This window comes from Eschrichtius robustus, chromosome 3, assembly GCF_028021215.1.
Source record: "Eschrichtius robustus isolate mEscRob2 chromosome 3, mEscRob2.pri, whole genome shotgun sequence".
NCBI classification, from domain to species: Eukaryota; Metazoa; Chordata; class Mammalia; order Artiodactyla; family Eschrichtiidae; genus Eschrichtius; species Eschrichtius robustus.
Genome location: NC_090826.1, coordinates 26,913,031 through 26,935,774, shown reverse-complemented (window position 1 = coordinate 26,935,774; position 22,744 = coordinate 26,913,031). Strand labels below are relative to the sequence as shown.

General features: G+C 39.0%; 1 protein-coding gene across 2 annotated transcripts in view; it reads left to right on the top strand.

Annotated features, from left to right (window-relative positions):
* CSMD2 (CUB and Sushi multiple domains 2) overlaps positions 1-22,744 on the top strand; it is a 645,193-nt gene that overhangs the window by 552,159 nt on the left and 70,290 nt on the right. For both annotated transcript variants that reach the window (XM_068537861.1, XM_068537860.1), the window contains exons 45-48: positions 3,020-3,100; positions 3,600-3,713; positions 19,125-19,313; positions 21,727-21,873. In XM_068537861.1, coding sequence (XP_068393962.1) covers positions 3,020-3,100; positions 3,600-3,713; positions 19,125-19,313; positions 21,727-21,873 — 531 coding nt within the window. The remainder of the gene's footprint in view (positions 1-3,019; positions 3,101-3,599; positions 3,714-19,124; positions 19,314-21,726; positions 21,874-22,744) is intronic.

Genomic DNA, 22,744 nt, shown 5'->3' with positions numbered 1-22,744 from the left:
GCCTCACCCCCCAGGGGAACAAGGGGGATGGAGACCAAAGGAAACAGGAGTCTTGAATGGCCCCCTGCCCTAGAGTTCTGCAGCAATAACATGGTAGATGCAGTGTGTGTGGGGGGGTGGGGGAGGGAGGGGAGTTATCTGTAAAATATCAAAAGTCATACAACAAAATGCTAGCAATGGCTATGCGCAGGTGGTGGGACTTGGGGAATTTTTGTTTTATTGCTTTTCAGTATTCCACCAGCTTTCTGCATTGAGCAGAAATTTGTAATTTTTTAAAAGTTAATTTTAAAAATGTAATGGGAAATCACCCGATCAAACAAATAACCACAAACTATAAAATATCCACACTGTGTTTAGGTGGAGATTTCTTTTATTGATTTTTTTTCTGGGAAAGTTAAGTGTGTCCTAGAAGGTTTTAGAAGGTATGTTTTAAAGGTAAGCACGAGGCTGAGAATGGAAGGAATCAAATTTTTTTAAGCTCTGTAAAGGAAAACATTGAGAATTGGCTAAATAAACATTTAATGCTTGTACAAGTCAAAAGAGTGCCATAAATAGATGGGAGCAAATGACAAATTGGGAAATAATAGGCAAAGATCAATCTTAAATATATTGCACATAGAGTTTTTCAAATTTATAGGAAAAATAGAGGCAAAGGACATGAATAGAGAGTTAAAAAGAAAAATGCAAAGTCTATTAACATATGAAAAAAATATTTAGCCTAACTGGTTGTCAAATGCCAATAAAAGAAAAGAAGTGGTACTCTGCTGTCTATCAAGTTGACAAAGATTAAAATTGATGACTATTCCCCCCAATGGCTCTAAGTTCTGTGAGGCAAGGACTGTGTCTCTTTACTCTTGCATCATCCACACCTAACACAGTGCCTGACCCAGGGCAAACCCTCAATAGATAATCATTAGATGGACCAGATGAAAGAAGAATGACAGCACCCAGGGTTGGAGAAACTGTCGTTCTGTGGACGGTATCTGTTGGAGCAATTTTCCTGGAAAGAAAAATGGAAGTATGTATCAAACACAGGCCTGGTCCTCCCTGATTTATGTTAAATCAAGATTAAACCTGTCTGGTTACCCCAAGAGGGCTTCATAAAGCTATGTGTCACTCAATATGACATGTTTCAGTGGACACATCTGTAGAAAAAAATTAAAGTTAAATCCTCAAAACATAATACAACATTTTAAATAAAACTACACGCAGGAGAAGTCTTAAGTTACATTCCAGATACGACTGGTAAAATGTCAGAATGCCACATGAACATTTGGAACAGGTGTTTCAGGTGCCACTGGCTCTGAGGTTATCACAGAGTGATGTTCACTGTGAAGGGTCCACCACCCAGCGCTGTCCCAAACACGTTCTCGCCATGCCTTTCGTATTTAACCTTTGTTTCTGCCTAAGGTTTCTGTCTCAGGCTGAAAAGTCTGCAATGTTCATGGTGCAATATGCAATGCATAGAACTGCTGTTTTGTTACAAATGTACTAATCACTGGGTGATCATGAAGTGATGCTTTAAGTATTTACTTTCTAGCAGAGTGGTTTGTTGCATATATATAGGTATTTTGTAGTTTTCAGTACTTTTTGGGTCTTGGGTTATGCATTATAATTTTTTCCCATTTAAAGTAATGGGAAGTAGGCTCCTAGTAGCATCTTGACACAGAATGTCTGATTTCCAGGAATGGATTATTGATGTTCAGTGGGAGATGCCTGTACTTTAAAAAAGTCATACACTCTAATCATTCCTAGTTTTATAAAAAGAAAAGACTTCATAAAAGATGCATATATAGAAGGATGTTCATCACAGTTTCACTTTAAATTGCAAAACTTTGGAAATCTAAATGGTTTACAATAGAGTATCTGTTAAATAAATTTTAGTAGATTATATGATTAAATCCTATGAAGTCATTTCAATCATACTTTTGAAGGAATGTGATGACATGGGAAAATTCTTGCAATATAATAGTAAGGGCACAAAGACCAACTCAAAGTATGTAACATGGTGCAAATTTTGTAAAAGAAAAATCTATGTGCAGAAAATATATACCCTAAGAATTTACAGTAAAGGGTTAACAGTGGTTATCTCTGAGAAGGCAATGGATGAGTTTAATTTTCCTCTTACTCTTCTCATAGAAAATCTCAGATTTTCTTTCATGATAATGTGTTACATTTGTAAATTTAAAAAAAAAATGCTATTTCAAAAAACACAGCAAGGGTTGAAGTGACTTTGGAAATAATAACAGCAACAGCATTGGCAATAGCAGCTAACACATCCAGCACTCAACCACGTACCAGATAGTGAAAGAAAGCCAAGTTATGAGCCCACCCTGAACTTTGCCTCGGTAACACCTTCCTGACACAGGCCAGTCTTTGCCCAGAGGGATGGCTTCTGGTTTAGAAAATCCACTGAAGCCAGAGTGTTTAGCCAAAGGTCAGAAGAGAAACAAGCTGTCTTCGCTGGTCCCCCACGTAAGCCACACACAGCATTTAGATGCTGAGTAGTGGAAAGAATATGGGATTTGAGAGCAGCCAGACCTGGATTCAAATCCTGTCTGTGCCACTTACTTCCTGTGTGACCTTAGAGAAGTAACTGAAGCTTTCTGAATCTCAGCTTCCTCATAAGTAGAGTGAGAACATCTCGCAGGGGGATCAGCTATTGTGAGAATTCAAGGTGACAGCGGGTGAAAATGCTTGACGTATAGTAGGTGTTCAGTAAATGCTTCTCTCCCCTCCCTTCAGCGCTAGGCACCATCACTGCCTTCTTAGATCCTCTCCTTTATTGTTAGTCTTGATATATGGTTCCTGGTTTTTGCATCAAAAGCAAATAAAAACAGATGGCAGCGGATAAGCAAAATAGTGCTTGGCTAATCTTGCCCGGTGTACAGATAAGTACTCGTTAATATCTGCTGTGTGGATGGATGAGGAGTGAGAACGTGAAGCACTGAACAAATGAATGACCACGTGCCCCAAGAATGATGCTCTTACACCGACTTGTCTGCTTTTGTCTTTTCAGCTTATCCGCTCACCAAATGCCCTCCTCCCACCATCCTCCCCAATGCTGAAGTCGTCACAGAGAATGAAGAATTCAACATAGGTAAGACCTCCCAAACCAGCAAGGACGGGGCTGGCGAGGAGGGGCCGGGGAGGGGTGGGGGCTGGCCAGTGGGGCTCATCTTCCCCTCCTGTCCGTGGAGAGAAACAATAGGCCCAGTGCAAGAGGGTTGGTATTCTGTCAACTGAGTTTCACCCAGAATACAATCACTCTTCTTTTTAGCCATACGTAGCCAGAGGAGCTAGGAAAGCAGTTTTGTTCCATGATTCAAGTCAGGATGTTTTGAGAAGTAAGTCCATGCAAGACACTATAAAAAGTTCCTAGAATGTGGAACACTGTTAGGCCCAGAAGGCTGAGCTGTGAGAGGGGAGACACAGTCATCTGGGTCATTTGACTGGAGTTGAGCTAGTAATTTAGTCTGAACAGAACACAACCCGCCACTGATTGTCTTGCCTGGAAGTGGGTTCAAGCTACTAAGGAGTGCCAATCAGCCCTGCCCAGACTTCTCCGGGGAATCCCCATATTGGTCTCTCCTTGACAGGTGACATCGTACGCTACAGGTGCCTCCCTGGCTTTACCTTAGTGGGGAATGAAATCCTGACCTGCAAGCTTGGAACTTACCTGCAGTTTGAAGGGCCGCCCCCAATATGTGAAGGTAATCACACTGAACCATGCCTTGGAGTTCCTCCAAAACATCTCCCCTGTTTTCCTTCTCTCTATATTCCCAGTCCCTGCCCATGAAGCAAGAGGTCACTTGGTAAATGTTTGAATGAGTGAGTGAACAAGTGCTCTAGATAGGTTCTCTGCTCTGCTCCTAGGTCCGGGGCTGTGATTTGGCTGTAGTGGCCGCATTTATTTCTGTCTCCCTTTTTTCTAACTGACATTCCCTGGAAATGGCAGGAGGTTGTGGGACCTTGGTGGGAGTTGGGACTCACACACCAACCTTGCCTTACTGGAGTGCAGGTGCGTCCAAAACCCTATGTGCTGAACTAGGCAACCGAGAAACCACAGTTGTCTTCAATCCAGTGTGATGCCTTGATGAAAATGAATGTGCTTCACCAAGTTATCCCAACTAAGACCAAAAACAATTCTTTCCACTCACGAGGCATCTGACCTGGGGCAAGATACCTAACTGTGCTGTGCCTCAGTTTTCTTATCTGTAAAATAAGGATAATGATATTACTAATGCCATGGGCTTGTTATGAGGAATTAAATGGGTCAGTAATGTAAAGCACTTTGGAAAACTATGCCTGGCACATAGTAACTGTTCAATGTGGGCTATTATTATTGTTATTAGTTTTACTACTGCTTCTAGTGCTGTTGCTACCAACAGATATTTAGTAGCCCATGGAGAAACAGGTCAGCTTCTCCTCCATCTCTAGGAAATCAAGAGTAGGGAGAATCTGCAATATGGATTATTAACGAGGAACAAAGGGGCTACAAGCCCCAGAATTAGGCTGCTGATACACTGAGAAATTCAGTATTTATTTCAGTTGAGCTGACCCACCCGTATACCAAATGACCAGTCCCCAATAAAAGTGAACTTTCACCTTCATCTGCTCCAGAATCTCCTTAATTGGCTCCAGCCCAAGTTTCTCATCATCTCTGGCTCCGTTTCTATGTCTACATGGCTCCAGTCTTCCTGGCTTCACTCCCCATTCTCAGCCTTGTGCTTTCCTCTGGGACTTGGTGTCATACCTGGGCTTCCCAAGGTGTGACCCTTCATAGTCTTTTTTATAATAGCAGCTTGATCGGGATATAATTCATATACCATGCAACTCATCCACTTGAAGTGTATACTTCAATGGTTTTTAGTATATTCAGAGTTTTGCAACCATTATCACAATCAATTTTTTTTTTAATTTATTTATTTTTGGCTGTGTTGGGTCTTCGTTTCTGTGCGAGGGATTTCTCTAGTTGCGGCAAGCGGGAGCCACTCTTCATCGCGGTGCGCGGGCTTCTCACTATCGTGGCCTCTCTTGTTGCAGAGCACAGCCTCCAGACGCGCAGGCTCAGTAGTTGTGGCTCACGGGCCTAGTTGCTCCGCGGCACGTGGGATCTTCCCAGACCAGGGCTCGAACCCGTGTCCCCTGCATTAGCAGGCAGATTCTCAACCACTGTGCCACCAGGGAAGCCCCACAATCAATTTTAAAACATTTTAATCACCCCCCAAAGAAATCCTGTCAGTTCCCACTTCTTTCCAGCCCCCTCAGTTCTAGGCAACCACCAAACTACTTTCTGTCTCTATGAATTTGCCTATCCTGGGTATTTCATATAAATAGAATCCTATGATGTGTGGTTTTTTGTGACTTCTTTCATGTAGCATAATGTTGTATAGGTTCATTCATGTTGTAGCATGTATCAGCACTTCATTCCTTTTTGTTGAAAATAATATTCCATTGTACCTATACCACATTTTGTTTATCCACTTATCATTGATGGACACTTGAGTTATTTCCACTTCTAGCTATTATGAATAATGCTGCTATGAGCATTCATGTACAAGTTATTGGGTGAAACATATGTTTTCATTTCTCTTAGGTATGTATCTAAGAGTGGAATTGCTAGGTCATATGGTAACTCTATATTTAAACTTTTGAGGAACTGCCGGAGTATTCTCCACAGCAGATGAACCATTTTCTATTCCCACCAGCAGTGTATGAGGGTTTCAATCTTTCCACATCCTCTCTGTTATTATTAACTGTCTTTTTAATTATAGCCATCCTAGTGTGTATGGGTATCTTGTTTTGATTTGTATCTTCCTGATGGCTAAGATGTTAAGCATTTTTTCATGCACTTATTGTTCATTTGCATGAAGAAATGTCTATTTGGATCCTTTGCCCATCTTTAAGTTATTTATCTGTTTGATTATTGAGTTGTAGGCGTTTTTTATATATATTCTAGATACAAGTCCTTTATCAGATGTGTGATTTTCAAAAAATTTTTGCATTTTGTGGGTTGTCTTTTCACTTTCTTGATGGTGTTCTCAGAAGCACAAAAGTTTTTAGTTTTGATGATGTCCAATTTATATATATATTTTTTTGGTGCTTGTGCTTTTGGTGTCATATCTGAGAAACTATTGCCTAATCCAAGGTCAAGAAGATTTACATTTATGTTTTCCTCTAAGAGTTTATAATTTTAGCTCTTACATTTAGGACTTTATCTATTTTGAGTTAATTTTTATATGTAGTGTGAGGTAGGGGTCCAACTTCATTATTTTGTATATGGATATCCAATGGTCCTGGCATCACTTACTGGAAAGACTATTCTTTCCCCATTGAATTGTTTTGGTACCCTGTTGAAATCTATTGACTATAAATTTGAGGTTTTATTTCTTGATCCTCAATTCTATTTTCTTGATCTATAAGCCTATCCTTAGCCAGTACCACACTATCTTGATTACTGTAGCTTGGTCATATATTTTGAAATCAGGAAGTGTGAGTCCTCCAGCTTTGTTCTTCTTTTTCAAGATTATTTTGGAATGCTGGATCTGCTGAATTTCCATACGAATTTTAGGATCAACTTATCAATATCTACAAAGAAACCAGCTGGGATTTTTGTAGAGATTGAGTTGAATCCATAGACCAGTCTGGGTCTCACTGCCATCTTAACAATATTAGGTCTTCCAATCCATGAATATAGGATGTTTTTCCATTCATAACCTCTTCAGTGTACAACTTTCTTTTACATTTTGGCTTTTTCTTCTCTTTTCTGCCTCAGCTAATGCCTTGTCCAATGATGTCCTAGTCTTCTATGACAAAGATCAGACATTTTTCTATCAGCTCAGAAGCTTGCTATAGCAACATAGAAAATTTGGTGAAATTCAAACCTAAAAACATCACAGTGCAATTATAGAACATCAAGGATAAAGATAAAATGTTAAAACCATCATGGAGAAAAGATACATCAGACTCATAGCATTATTGCATCAACAATAATACCTACCAAAAGATAAAATGCAGCAGGAAAAATAATTGTAAACTGAACTTCTAAACCCAGCCAAATTATCAATTAAGAGTGAGAATGAATTAATGAAATCTTCAGACACACAAGGACTAAGTAAAGTTACTACCTTACTAAAAGCATAATTAAAGGATACACTTCAGTGCATTAGTCAGGATAGGATAGGCATATGCTGCAATAACAAGGGATCCCCACATCTCAGTGGCTTAACACAATAAAAGTTTATATCTTCTTCAGGCAAAATTTTCTGTAGTCCAGGTAACTCTGTAGAGCTGATAACTCAGTGATCCAGGCTGCTTCAATCTTGTGCTGCCATTTGAAAACTAGGTCCCCTCCTCCATCCTCCTTTGCAGCAGAGGAAGAAAGAGAATGGACATTCACATAAGGGCTTTTCACTTCCTCAGCCTCAAAGTGACACACATTATTCTACTCACATCTAACTGGCCAGAAATAGGCACATGGATGGAAAGTGAAGTTTTTTATATGCTCAGGAAATAAAAGAAAGTCTGATACTGGTAAACACCAGAAATATCTACCACATTCAGCAAGAAAAAGATGAATACAGGTAGAATGATTCAGATGCAAAAATTAACAGTAAGCTAAGAAATCAGTAAAATATGGTAGTAAATCTAAAATATATTGACTGTAGAAAATAAAAAATCTGGAGAAATAAATGACATTGATTAACCATGACATGTCATGAAATAAATGACATTGATTAAATGATGTTGATTGACCATGTACATTATTAAAATTATATACATTTAAATACAATGTTTAAATTTATGCATAGTTTCCTTAAATTATGTATGTCCATAGTATGTGTAAGTTCTAAATTCATAACCAAAAATAAAGAGAATAAAGTAAATTTGATTAATCAAATAGGAAACATTAAAGGAGAAAAAAATTTTTTAAATCATGGTAAACAGAAAATACAAAATGAGGTAGCAAAACTAAGTGCAAGGGCTTCCCTGGTGGCACAATGGTTAAGAATCTGCCTGCCAATGCCAGGGACACACGTTCGAGCCCTAGGTCCAGGAAGATCCCACATGCCGCAGAGCAACTAAGCCCGTGCACCACAACTACTGAGCCTGCGCTCTAGAGCCTACGAGCCCCAACTACTGAAGCCGCGTGCCACAACTACTGAAGTCCGCGTGCCTAGAGCCCGTGCTCCGCAACAAGAGAAGCCACCGCAATGAGAAGCCCGCTCACCGCAACAAAGAGTAGCCCCCGCTCACCACAACTAGAGAAAGCCCGTGCACAGCAACGATGACAACGTTTGATAAATTTATTTATTTAAAAAAAAAAAACTATGTGCGAATATATGTGCAACCGTGATAAATATAATTGAATCAAACTGCTAATTAAAGGTCAGAGATTTTCAGATTGGTTAAATTTTAAAAGTCTAGTTATAAGCTTTCCATGAACTTAGAATTGAATATATTCATTTGCCTCTCTAAGGTCATAGCTAGAAAGGTGTCACTCATCCCTGGTAAGAAGCAAAATGTTAAAAAAAAATAGATAGCAAGTACTAACCTCTAAAATCTGGTGTAGCAAAGCTAACAACAGACAAAATAGAATTTAAGGCAGAAAGCATTAAAAGAAATAAAGAGGGATATTTCATGCTGGTAAACATAATCTACCAAGAATATATAACAGTCATAAACTTCTGTGCACCTAACAATAGTATTGAAATGTATAAAGGGAAAATTCATAGAATTACAGGGAGAAAGGGACAAATTCACAATTACAGTGGTAGACTTCAACACATCTCTTTCAATGAGAGACCAAGAATAAGTAGTTAACATAAAATATTTGCAAAATATAGTTATATTAATGAACTTTTGTTGCAAAAAACCATGCCAAAATTTATAGGCTTTAAACAGTAATTATTTAGTTTCTACAAAAGTTGTACTTTAAATATAAATACCAGATAGATTGCAAGGGAAAGAGGAGAAAAAGATATGCCATACAAATGGTAAACTTAAGAAACATAAAGAAATTTCAAACAATACTGCAATCAAGGAGTATTACCAAAAATAGAGATATTTTGAAATGACAAATAGGTTAACTGCATTAAAAAAGATATGCAGGTGTATATGCAGATGATAAAAGAGATTCAAAACACATGAAGGAAAAATCAACAGAACTGAATGTAAAAAGTAAAGACAAACTGCAGAATAAGAGAAGATATTCAGAGTATGTGTATTTTTAAAAAGGCCCTGTACCTAGACTATGTAAAGAACTTTTACAACTCAGTAATAAAATAATCCAATGAAAATATGTACAAGAGACTTGAACAGACACTTTGTAAAATAAGGTATGAATGGCCAATAAGTATATGAAAACATGCTCAACATCATTAGTCATAAGGAAAATGCAAATTAAACCATAAAGAAGTATTACTATGCACCCCCTAGAATAGCTTAAATTTAAGACTAACAATACAAAGTGTTAAAAAGGATGTGGAACAATTAGAATTTTCATATATTGCTGGTTGGGATGTAAAATCATACAATCACTCTGGAAAACCGACTGGAAGTTTCTTTTAAAGATAAATTCCCCTACACTATCACCTGGCAATTCTACTCCTAGTTATTTATCAAAGAGAAATGAAAACCCATATCAATAAAAAGACTTTTATATGAATTTCATAATAATCCAAAACTGGAAACAACCCAAATGTTCATCAGTAGGAGAATAAATAAGCAAATTGTCCTATGATTGCTACAGAACAATAAAAACAAAGGAAATAGTGATACATAAAACAGCATGAGTTGACTCTTACAAAAATTATATTTAGCAAAAGAAACCAGACACAAAAATAATGCATATATGATTCCAACTGCATGAAGCTCTGGTACACAAAACTAATGCTTATAGAAATAGCATCATTGATTTCCTGGAGCATTGGGGCAGGTCATACTGATTGCAAAGGGGCATAAGAGAACTTTCTGGGGCAACGGAAATAATCTATATCCTGACTGTAGTAGTGGTCACACAGATACATACATTAGCCAAAACTCATTAAATTGTGTACCTAAAATCTGTGCATTTTACTGTACATAAATTATATCTAAGTTTTTGAATTTTAAAAAGAAATTCATGAGTTATAAGCAGAAAAGCAGGCTTACTGGAAAAGTAAAAAGAAGTACCTGAAATAAAGAGTAGCAAAATAATCAAACCATTAGGTAAGTTAAACAAAGGGAAAAAGCAGGAGTTTACAAAAATAAAAAAGGAAGAGTGGAATATAGCCATTGAACCAGGGAAATTTTTTAATTATGAGACTATTTTGTACATATCTATGCCAAAAAATTAGTGATATGAATGAATTTCTAGGAAGCTATAATTTAATAAAATTGACCCCAGTAGAGAGAGAAAGTTTATACTTTCAATATTCTCTTTAAAAAGGTGGGGAGAATGTTTTCAGAGGAAGCCCCACCAAAAACATCAAGGCTAGATGGTTTCACGGAAGAATACTACTGTATCTTCAAAGGCCAGATATCTCAAGCATAGGAAAAACAAAAAACAAAAAAACTTGTAAACACGAATGCCTAAATCTGATAACGTTGCACACAAAAAGGCAAACCTATGGACCCATCTCATTTGAGAGAGCATGCCTGTTTCCCCCTGATGGAGGCAGATTCAACTAGAAGGTAAAAAGCTTGAAAGAGACCTGCTACTGGAAGGAGCAGACCATAAAGCCTGGGGAACTTAATTATCACCACACCTCAGTGACCTGTGCTGGTTATCAGGTTAGTGAAATCTGGAACATTTCAAAAGCCAGGCTGGTTTCCTCCTTAGAAGCCATTCTTATATAATTCCAATGTTGCTTCTCCATTTCTTCTAAGTCCCACATTGACCATCTTCCTTAGGGTGATATGTTTATCTTTAGATATCTTTTTCCTTAATCAAATTATAATTGACTTACAATATTACATTAATTTCAGGTACACAGCATAGTGGTTTGATCTTTTTGTAGATTTTGTACCATACAGTTATTATAATATTATTGACTATATTCCCCATGCTGTATATCACATCCCTGGGCCTTCTCTATTTTCTAACTGGCAGTTTGTACCTCTTAATCACCTTCAGCTGTTTTCCCAACTCCCCATCCCTCTGTTCTCTGGCAACCACCACTTTGTTCTCTGTATTTGTAAGTCTGTTTCTGTTTTGTTATATTTGTTAGTTTGTTTTGCTTTTCAGATTTCATATGTAAGTGAAATCATACAGTATTTGTCTTTAACTGTCTGATTTACTTCACTTAGCATAATACCCTCCAGGTCCATCCATGTTGTTGCAATTGGCAAGATTTCATTCTTTTTTATGGCTGAGTAATATTCCATTGTGTATATATACCACATCTTCTTTATCCATTCACCTATCGATGGACACTTAGGTTGCTTCTATATCTTGGTTATTGTAAATAATGCTGCAATGAACATTGGGATGCATATGTCTTTTCGAATTAGTGTTTTCATTTTCTTCAGATAAATACCCAGGAGTGGAATTGCTGGATCATATGGTAGTTCTATTTTTAATTTTTTGAGGGAACTCCATGCTGTTTTCCATAGTGGCGGCACCAATTTACGTTCTCACCAACAGCGCACAAGGGTTCCCTTTTCTTCACATCCTCACCAACACTTGTTATTTCTTGTCTTTTTGATGATTGCCATCCTGACAGGTGTGAGGTGATATCTCACTGTGGTTTTGATTTTCATTTCTCTAATAGTGATGTTGAACATCTTTTCATGTGCTTATTGGCCATCTGTATGTCTTCTTTGGAAAAATGTCTGTTCAGGTCCTCTGCCCATTTTTAATCAGATTGTTTGTTTTTTCTGATATTAAGTTGTATGAGTTCTTTATATATTTTGGATATTAACCCCTTATCAGGTATATCACTTGTAAATATCTTCACCCATTCAGTAGGTTGCCCTTTCATTTTTAACATCTTTATTGGATTATAATTGCTTTACAATGTTGTGTTAGTTTCTGCTGTACAACAAACTGAATCAGCTATATGTATACATGTATCCCCATATCCCATCCCTCTTGCATCTCCCTCCCACCCTCCCTATCCCACCCCTCTAGGTGGTCACAAAGTACCAAGCTGATCTCCCTGTGCGATGCAGCTGCTTCCCACTAGTTATCTATTTTACATTTGGTAGTGTATATATGTCAATGCTACTCTCTCAGGTCATCCCAGCTTACCATCCCCCTTCCACTTGTCCACAAGTCCATTCTCTATGTCTGCGTCTTTATTCCTGTCCTACTGCTAGGTTTGTCAGAACCTTTTTTTTTTTTTTTAGATTCCATATATATGTGTTAGTATACAGTATTTGTTTCCTCTTTCTGACTTACTTCACTCTGTGTGACAGACTCTAGGTCCATCCACCTCACTACAAATAACTCAATTTCATTTCTTTTTATGGCTGAGTAATATTCCATTGTATATATGTGCCACATCTTCTTTATCCATTCATCTGTCGATGGACACTTAGGTTGCTTCCATGTTCTGGCTATTTTAAAGCGTGCTGCAATGAACATTGGGGTACATGACTCTTTCTGAATTATGGTTTTCTCTGGGTATATGCCCAATAGTGGGATTGCTGGGTCATATGGTACTTCTATTTTTAGTTTTTTAAGGAACCTCCATACTGTTCTCCATAGTGGCTGTATCAATTTACATTTCCACCAACAGTGCAAGAGGGTTCCCGTTTCTCCACACCCTCTCCAGCATTTATTGTTTGTAGATTTTTTGATGATGGCCTTTCTGACCAGTGTGAGGTGATACCTCACTGTAGTTTTGATTTGCATTTCTCTGATGATTAGTGATGCTGAGCATCCTTTCATGTGTTTGTTTGCAATCTGTATATCATCTTTGGAGAAATATCTGATTAGGGCTTCTGCCCATTTTTTTGGACTGGGTTGTTTGTTTTTCTGATATTGTGCTGCATGAGCTGCTTGTATATTTTGGAGATTCATCCTTTGTCAGTTGCTTCGTTTGCAAATATTTTCTCCCATTCTGAGGATTGTCTTTTCGTCTTGTTTATGGGTTCCTTTGCTGTGCAAAAGCTTTTAAGTTTCATTAGGTCCCATTTTTTTATTTTTGTTTTTATTTCCATTTCTCTGGGAGGTAGGGCAAAAAGGATCTTGCTGTGATTTATGTCATAGAGTGTTCTGCCTATGTTTTCCTCTAAGAGTTTTATAGTATCTGGCCTTACATTTAGGTCTTTAATCCATTTTGAGTTTATTTTTGTGTATGGTGATAGGGAGTGTTCTAATTTCATTCTTTTACATGTAGCTGTCCAGTTTTCCCAGCACCACTTATTGAAGAGGCTATCTTTTCTCCATTGTATATTCTTGCCTCCTTTATCAAACATAAGGTGACCATATGTGCATGGGTTTAACTCTGGGCTCTCTGTCCTGTTCCATTGATCTATATTTCTGTTTTTGTGCCAGTACCATACTGTCTTGATTACTGTAGTTTGTAGTATAGTCTGAAGTCCGGGAGCCTGATTCCTCCAGCTCTGTTTTTCTTTCTCAAGATTGCTTTGGCTATTTGGGGTCTTTTGTGTTTCTGTACAAATTGTGAAATTTTTTGTTCTAGTTCTGTGAAAAATGCCATTGGTAGTTTGACAGGGATTGCATTGAATCTGTAGATTGCTTTGGGTAGTACAGTCATTTTCACAATGTTGATTTTTCCAATCCAAGAACATGATATATCTCTCCATCTGTTTGTCTCATCTTTAATTTCTTTTGTCAGTGTCTTATGGTTTTCTGCATACAGGTCTTTTGTCTCCTTAGGTAGGTTTATTCCTAAGTATTTTATTCTTTTTGTTGCAGTGGTAAATGGGAGTGTTTCCTTAATTTCTCTTTCAGATTTTTCATCATTAGTGTATAGGAATGCAAGAGATTTCTGTGCATTAATTTTGTATCCTGCTACTTTACCAAATTCATTGATTAGCTCTAGTAGTTTTCTGGTAGCATCTTTAGTATTCTCTATGTATAGTATCATGTCATCTGCAAACACTGACAGTTTTATGTCTTCTTTTCTGATTTGGATTCCTTTTATTTCTTTTTCCTTGCTGACTGCTGTGGCTAAAAAACTTCCAAAACTATATTGAATAATAGCGGTGACAGTGGGCAACATTCTCTTGTTCCTGATCTTAGAAAAAATGGTTTCAGTTTTTCACCATTGAGAACAATTTGGCTGTGGGTTTGTCATATATGACCTTTATTATATTGAGGTAGGTTCTCTCTATGCCCACTTTCCAGAGAATTTTTATCATAAATGGGTGTTGAATTTTGTCAAAAGCTTTTTCTGCATCTGTTGAGATGATCATATGGTTTTTAACCTTCAATTTGTTAATATGGTATATCACATTGATTGATTTGTGTATATTGAAGAATGCTTGCATTCCTGGGGTAAACCCCACTTGATCATGGTGTATGATCCTTTTAATGTGCTGTTGGATTCTGTTTGCTAGTATTTTGTTGAGGATTTTTGCATCTATGTTCATCAGTGATATTGGCCTCTAGTTTTCTTTCTTTGTGACATCTTCGTCTGGTTTTGGTATCAGGGTGATGGTGGCCTCGTAGAATGAGTTTGGGAGTGTTCCTTCCTCTGCTATATTTTGGAAGAGTTTGAGAAGAATAGGTGTTAGCTCTTCTCTAAATGTTTGATAGAATTCACCTGTGAAGCCATCTGGTCCTGGGCTTTTGTTTGTTGGAAGATATTTAATCACAGTCTCAATTTCAGTGCTTGTGACTGGTCTGTTTATATTTTCTATTTCTTCCTGGTTCAGTCTCGGATGGTTGTGCTTTTCTAAGACTTTGTCCATTTCTTCCAGGTTGTCCATTTTATTGGCATATAGTTTCTTATAGTAATCTCTCATGATCCTTTGTATTTCTGCAGTGTCAGTTTTACTTCTCCTTTTGCATTTCTAATTCTGTTGATTTGAGTCTTCTCCCTTTTTTTCTTGATGAGTCTGGCTAATGGTCTATCAATTTTGTTTATCTTCTCAAAGAACCAGCTTTTAGTTTTATTGATCTTTGCTATCATTTCCTTCATTTCTTTTTCATTTATTTCTGATCTGATGTTTATGATTTCTTTCCTTCTGCTATCTTTGGGGGATTTTTGTTCTTCTTTCTCTAATTGCTTTAGGTGTAAGGTTAGGTTGTTTATTTGAGATGTTTCTTCTTTCTCGAGGTAGGATTGTATGGCTAAAAACTTCCCTCTTAGAACTGCTTCAGCTGCATCCCATAGGTTTTGGGTCGTCATGTTTTCATTGTCATTTGTTTCTAGGTATTTTTTGATTTCCTCTTTGATTTCTTCAGTGATCTCTTGGTTATTTAGTAGCGTATTGTTTAGTCTCCCTGTGTTTGTATTTTTTACAGTTTTTTCTTGTAATTGATATCTAATCTCATAGATTTGTTGTTGGAAAAGATACTTGATACAATTTCAATTTTCTTAAATTTGCCAAGGCTTGATTTGTGACTCAAGATATGATCTATCCTGGAGAATATTCCATAAGCACTTGAGAAGAAAGTGTATTCTGTTGTTTTTGGATGGAATGTCCTATAAATATCAATTAAGTCCATCTTGTTTAACGGGTAATTTAAAGCTCGTGTTTCCTTATTTATTTTCATTTTGGATGATCTGTCCATTGGTGAAACTGGGGTGTTAAAGTCCCCTACTATTATTGTGTTACTGTTGATTTCCCCTTCTATGGCTGTTAACATTTGCCTTATGTATTGAGGTGCTCCTACGTTGGGTGCATAAATATTTACAATGGTTATATCTTCTTCTTGGATTGATCCCTTGATCATTATGTTGTGTCCTTTGTCTCTTGTAATAGTCTTTATTTTAAAGTCTATTTTGTCTGATATGAGAATTACTACTCCAACTTTCTTTTGATTTCCGTATGCGGAATATCTTTTTCCATCCCCTCACTTTCAGTCTGTATGTGTCCCTAGGTCTGAAGTGGGTTTCTTGTAGACAACATATATATGGGTCTTGTTTTTGTATCCATTCAGCCAGTCTGTGTCTTTTGGTTGGATCACTTAATACATTTACATTTAAGGTAATTATCAATATGTATGTTCCTATTACCATTTTCATAATTGTTTTGGGTTTGTTTTTGTAGGTCTTTTTCTTCTCTTGTGTTTCCTGCCTAGAGAAATTCCTTTAGCATTTGTTGTAAAGCTGGTTTTGTGGTGCTGAATTCTCTTAACTGTTGCTTGTCTGTAAGGGTTTTAATTTCTCCATCGAATCTGAATGAGATCCTTGCTGGGTGGAGTAATCTTGGTTGTAGGTTTTTCCCTTCCATCACTTTAAATACGTCCTGCCACTCCCTTCTGGCTTGCAGAGTTTCTGCTGAAAGATCGGCTGTTAACCTTATGGGGATTCCCTTGTATGTTATTTGTTGCTTTTCCCTTGCTGCTTTTAACATTTTTTCCTTGTATTTAATTTTTGATAGTTTGATTAATATGTGTCTTGGCATGTTTCTCCTTGGATTTATCCTGTATGGGACTCTCTTCACTTCCTGGACTTGATTGACTATTTCCTTTCCCATATTAGGGAAGTTTTCAACTATAATCTCTTCAAGTATTTTCTGAGACCCTTTCTTTTTCTCTTCTTCTTCTGCAACGCCTATAATTTGAATGTTGGTGCATTTAATGTTGTCCCAGAGGTCTCTGAGACTGTCCTCAGTTCTTTTCATTCTTTTTTCTTTATTCTGCTCTGCGGCAGTTATTTCCACTATTTTATCTTCCAGGTCACTTATACGTTCTTCTGCCTCAGTTATTCTGCTATTGATCCCATCTAGAGAATTTTTAAGTTCATTTATTGTGTTGTTCATCATTGTTTGTTTGCTCTTTACTTCTTCTAGGTCCTTGTTAAACGTTTCTTGTATTTTCTCCATTCTGTTTCCAAGATTTTGGATCATCTTTACTATCATTACTCTGAATTCTTTCTCGGCAGAATGTCCATTTCCTCTTCATTTGTTTTGTCTGGTGGGTTTTTACCTTGCTCCTTCATCTGCTGCATATTTCTCTGTCCTCTCATTTTGTTTAACTTACTGTGTTTGGGGTCTCCTTTTTGCAGGCTGCAGGTTCGTAGTTCCTGTTATTTTTGGTGTCTGCCCCCAGTGGGTGAGTTTGGTTCAGTGGTTTGTGTAGGCTTCCTGGTGGAGGGGACTGCTGCCTGTCTTCTGGTGGGTGGGGTTGGATCTTTTCTTTCTCATGGGCAGGGCCGCGTCTGGTGGTGTGTTTTGGCATGTCTGTGAACTTAGTATGACTTTAGGCAGCCTGTGTGCTAATGGGTGGGTTTGTGTTCCTGTCTTGTTAGTTGTTTGGCATGGGGCATCCAACACTGGAGCTTGCTGGCTGTTGGGGTGATCTGGGTCTTAGCATTGAGATGGAGATCTCTGGGAGAGCTCTCGCTGATTGATATTACATGGGGCCACAAGGTCTCTGGTGGTCCAATGTCCTGAACTCGGCTCTCCCACCTCAGAGGATCAGGCCTGACACTCGGCCAGAGCACCAAGACCCTGTCAGCCACACAGCTCTGGGAATTCAGGCAAAGTCACCAGGAATCATCTCCAAATGTTAAAGACTTTCAGCTTACTAACCAAGAGGAAATGCCTGCCCTTTCATTTTTGTTGATGGTTTCCTTTGCTGTGCCAAAACTTCTTAGTTTGATGTGGTCCCATTTGCTTATTTTTGCTTTTGTTGCCCTTGCCTGAGGAGACAGATCCAAAAAAATATTGCTAAGACTGATTTCAAAGAGTATACTACCTATGTTTTCTTCTAGGAGTTTTATGGTTTCAGGTCTTAGATTTAAGTCTTTAATCCAGTTTGAGTTTATTTTTGTATATGATGTGAGAAAGTGGTCTAGTTTTATTCTTTTACATGTAGCTGTCCAGTTTTCCCAACACCACTTCTTGAAGAGACTGTCTTTTCCCCATTGTATATTCTTGCCTCTTTTATGATAGATTAATTGCCCATATATGTGTGGACTTATTTCTCTCTATTCTGTTCCATTGATCTATGTGTCACTTTTTGTGCCAGTACTATACTGTTTTGATTACTGTAGCTTTGTAGTACAGTTTGAAGTCAGGAAGCATGATAACTCCAGCTTTGTTGTTCTTTCTCAAGATTGCTTTGGCTATTCAGGGTCTTTTGTGCTTCCATACAAATTTTGAAGTTATTTGTTCTAGTTCTGTGAAAAATACCATGGGTATTTTGATAAGGATTGCATTGAATCTGTAGATTGCTTTAGGTAGTATGGATATTTTAATAATAGTAATTCTTCCAACCCATGAACACAGAATATCTTTCCATTTATTTGTTTCATCTTCAATTTCTTTCTAGATATCTTAGTACTACTAATCAGGTCACAGCCATGCTCTGCTGTTTCCTTCTGTTCCTGGTGTAATTATCATCATCATCTCTATAATTTATGGAGGCATGCCATACATATATTATTTAGTATAATATGGTAATATATTATATTATAATATATAATCTTAATATATAATTATATAAAATAATATATAATTATATAACATCTTGTGTAATACAACAGCCCTGTAAGATAGGTGTTATCTTTTTGGGTTGGAGATGGTGAAGCTATTGCACAGAAAGGAAATAATTTGTTTAAGACCACACAGGTAGTAAGTGACAGAGGTGGACTATAAATCCAGGTGTGTTTGACTCAAAATCCCATGGGCTTACCTCTGCCCTATACTCTCCTTGTACAAATCAAACTCATTTAGCTCTTGGATTTGAGGATGCCTTACAGTTATCTGTATGTACGTATCATCCCCACCTGCTCCAAAGCCCATATCTGAGCTAAGAAGTGATTCCAACCAACTGACCAAGCCTGAGTCTCAGCAATATAGTAACATCGACACAGAATCTGAGACCAACTCATGCCATGGAGCAGTAAAATGATGGGTATTGGAGTCTTGCTTGAATGTGCTCAAATACCATCTGGTTTTCCAACGGTTGTCTTCTTCACCAGGGAAAAGCCAATGTGTTGGCACTCGTTCCATCTCCATCCCATGTACCTGGTATTTCTCTTTCTTTCTCCAAGTGCACTGTCCAACGAATGAGCTTCTGACAGACTCCACAGGTGTGATCCTGAGTCAGAGCTACCCAGGAAGCTATCCCCAGTTCCAGACCTGCTCTTGGCTGGTGAGAGTGGAGCCCGAATATAACATCACCCTCACAGTGGAGTACTTTCTCAGTGAGAAGCAGTATGATGAGTTTGAGATCTTTGATGGTAAGTAAATCAAATTGTTCCCTGATGCAGATAGCACAGTCTGGCTTCAAAACCCCAGGAGTCTATGATGCAACCTCCCAATTAGGACTTTCCAGATGCTCCACACAAGGTCTTTCCCTACCACAGAAACTCCAGTACCATGGAAGCTGATGAGTTGTATGGGCAGGGCTGCTCATGTTACAGCCTAGACCTGCTACAGCACCCTTTCTTTAATCTAGCCACCACTCAAAGCTAGCCCCTTGAATGCCAACCAATAAATGGGTCATAGCAGTACTCCCAAGTGAAGAGTATGCTGCTTCCAAAACCCAAAGAGGCCTACCAAACACTGTGCTTCTTTCTTGGTGGTAGGAGGGGAAAGGTGCAATAACCTGCTCTTTAATTTGGAGGATATGTCTCAGCATGCCGCAGACCACAGGACCCTAAAAAATTCACCTGACTCTTTGTAGGGTTCCTCTCTTACCCTTTGGAGCATGTGTCTTGCAAAGGCATCTACACTAATTGTCCCTTCTGGCACATCAGATCCAATTAATACAATGTCATTGATATAGTAAATCAATACGCTGTATTCTGCAGGATGTCCAGATGGTCCACATCTCTTCATACTACATTATGACAGAGCAGGAGAATTAACATAGCCCTGAAGCAAGACCATGGATGTATACTGTTGTCTCTCTCATGTAAATGCAAATTGCTTACAATCCTCCTTTCTGGTGGATATAGAAAAGAATGCATTGCTAGATCAATAACTGCATTTCATATAACCAAAGCTATGATAATCTGCTCTAATGAATATACTACATCTGGCATAGCTACTGCATTTGAGGCTACTACTGGGTTAAGTTTTGGGGACAAGACTCCATTTCTTACCAACCCCATCCCTCATATAACCCTGTTGTAACAAAGGAGCCATGATAGTGCTTTGGGTCCCAGGTATCAGCATCAATTCACACACTCCGTATACAAAAGTCTTCCAAATATCCCGACATTCCCTTTTCCCCAATATTCAGTTACCTGAATTAATAGTGGTGGGTCTTTTGGGATAAAGTCTTGGGAATTACTACCAGATACAACTGGTGTAATTTTGCAGGGTCCTTTTCCATAAGGACCCAGCCCCTCCTTCAGCCAAAGTATTCTGGAGTAAGAAACGAAACCCGGCTCAAGTCTCCAAATTACTCTTGGGGATTGGAACTTTCTACACCCTTTTGGTTATATATTCATGATCTGGTTTGTTCATATGTTCATTTTTTTTGCCGCCCATCTATCTTGCCCTTAGGAATATCATGTTGTGTCAGCCATCTCCATAGATCCTGCAGGTCAGGCCCTCCTGGCTGCCATCCCAACCTTGCTGCCCATTTTAGTAATTATGCCAACCAGTGCTTTTGCCTGGCCTCTGTATTTGGGCTCCTTTCCTCCCCATCAATACTAGGAAGCCCAGCTTGGTGACAGCCTCTCCTCCCATCAGTTTCCGCCTACAGAGGACAGTCAATTCTCAGGTTGTTGATGATGTTCACCCTCACGCCCTCAGCAGCGCATTCCTTATTGCTTTAGGAACTGGTGTGTCCCCCAGATCCTCCTGAAGGACACGGTCAGCTGGTGGGTGTTCTGGTCTAATACAGCAGATCTATCCCAGCATGCCATTCCTCTGAGCCATTTGACCCCTTCCTTCATAGTTTGTCACAGCAGTTCTGATGGCTCTCCTTTGTTTAATGTGGTCTATTACTTTTGCCAAGCTCCCAAGAGCTGTCTCGGCAGCATATGAGAACCATCACTCAGGGCTCTTTCCAGGATAATAAATCCTGTGTTTTGGATTATCTAGCTTTGTACTCTGCCTCCCTTGAATCAGCACCCTTGGGATGCACTTCCAGGCATCTAAGGAGGAGAGAAAGAAGAGGGAGGCCTTTCTGGAAGAGCCTTGGAAGGGACCATTGGGGAGCTATGTTATTTATGACATTGAGACATGATGATGCTTTCCTCTAGCTTTATTGCTATCTATTCACTCATAAATATTTTTTCTCTGTGGCAGGGACTGAACTGTTTTTAGTATGCACAAGTAGGATGGTGAGATAGAAAATGTCCCCAGGTTGAAAACCAGCTCTTCCTTTAACCCGCTGCTTGACTGTGGGCAAGTCCCAGGATGGCAAATAGATGTCGTCTCACCTGCCAACTGCTATGTGTTGTCAGGGACTTCTTGGATCCCTGCTTTAGGGCTCAGGAGGGGAGAGCACCTAGAGCAAAGCCTGTGGATACTGAGAGAGGAGGAGATGGACCAGTGATGGTGCTGAGTTACCATCCCAAATCTTCACGTCTTCACTTGAGGAGGGGAAAATCGGAGGTGGTTACATTAAAGGTATCACATCTAGTATCTCTGATAGCTGTGATAGTCTGTAATCCTGTGTCCACACTCTCCTCCCAGGTCCCTCAGGACAAAGTCCTCTGCTGAAAGCCCTCAGTGGGAATTACTCAGCTCCCCTGATTGTCACCAGCTCAAGCAACTCTGTATACCTGCGCTGGTCGTCTGACCATGCCTACAATCGGAAGGGCTTTAAGATTCGGTATGCAGGTGAGTAATACATAAAGACTCATGAGAAGGGCCACAACCCCTGGGCCCCTTACGTTTCTCACCCAAAACAATAAGCCGTGGGCCATATCCTCGTGCCTGGCGGAGCTCCTCCACAGGCCTGGGGACTGGCTGCCTTTGTCCTCCTCCTAGCCACTCTCACCTATAGCTGCACAGTGTCCTTGACATTTTCCCGCCTCCCCTTTTTCTGTACCTCTCCCCACTTTTAAGCTCTTCCCTCTTTCTGTTCATACTGCCAGCCTGTGTCTTTTGGATAAGTTTATTGTATATGACCTGATAAGGCCTATAGGTGGTCCTGTCCCTAACACTGTTGAAATGTTAATAAAAGGTCCTTTAAACCAAAAAACCCTAAGATGTGGGTCCCCAGCTGGCAAATATTAGACAAGCAGCAAACGATGGGTTATATTCCAAGTCCAGGAGCCTCTCTTCTGCTCTGCAAGCCATATCTCATAGGCAGAGTCAGATCGAGGGCCAGTCCAACTGGATAGCTGACCAGCCAGCCATCTACAAGGAGCACAAAAATATCCTTGGAAATAAAATGCGATGGAGAAAATCAAAGTGATCTGAACTCCCATCGCGGGGATTACTGTCTGTCGCTGGAAAGAAAATTTGAAAAGCTGCTTGCTGCCCATTTTGCAGGGCAGTGGGTCCGTTGAGCTGCTGGCTGGCTCTGTGAGCTTGGGAGCAGAAATGAATTACTTAAGACCATGGCGAGTTCCACCAAGCACCGGTCCCCCTGCAGCACTCTTTCCCCTGGCTGCATTTAGCCTGAGTTCCAAACAAACGTTGGACAAATTTTCAAAGAATATTGGTTAGAAGGGATGTCAGATATACATATTATAGCCTGAGTTGT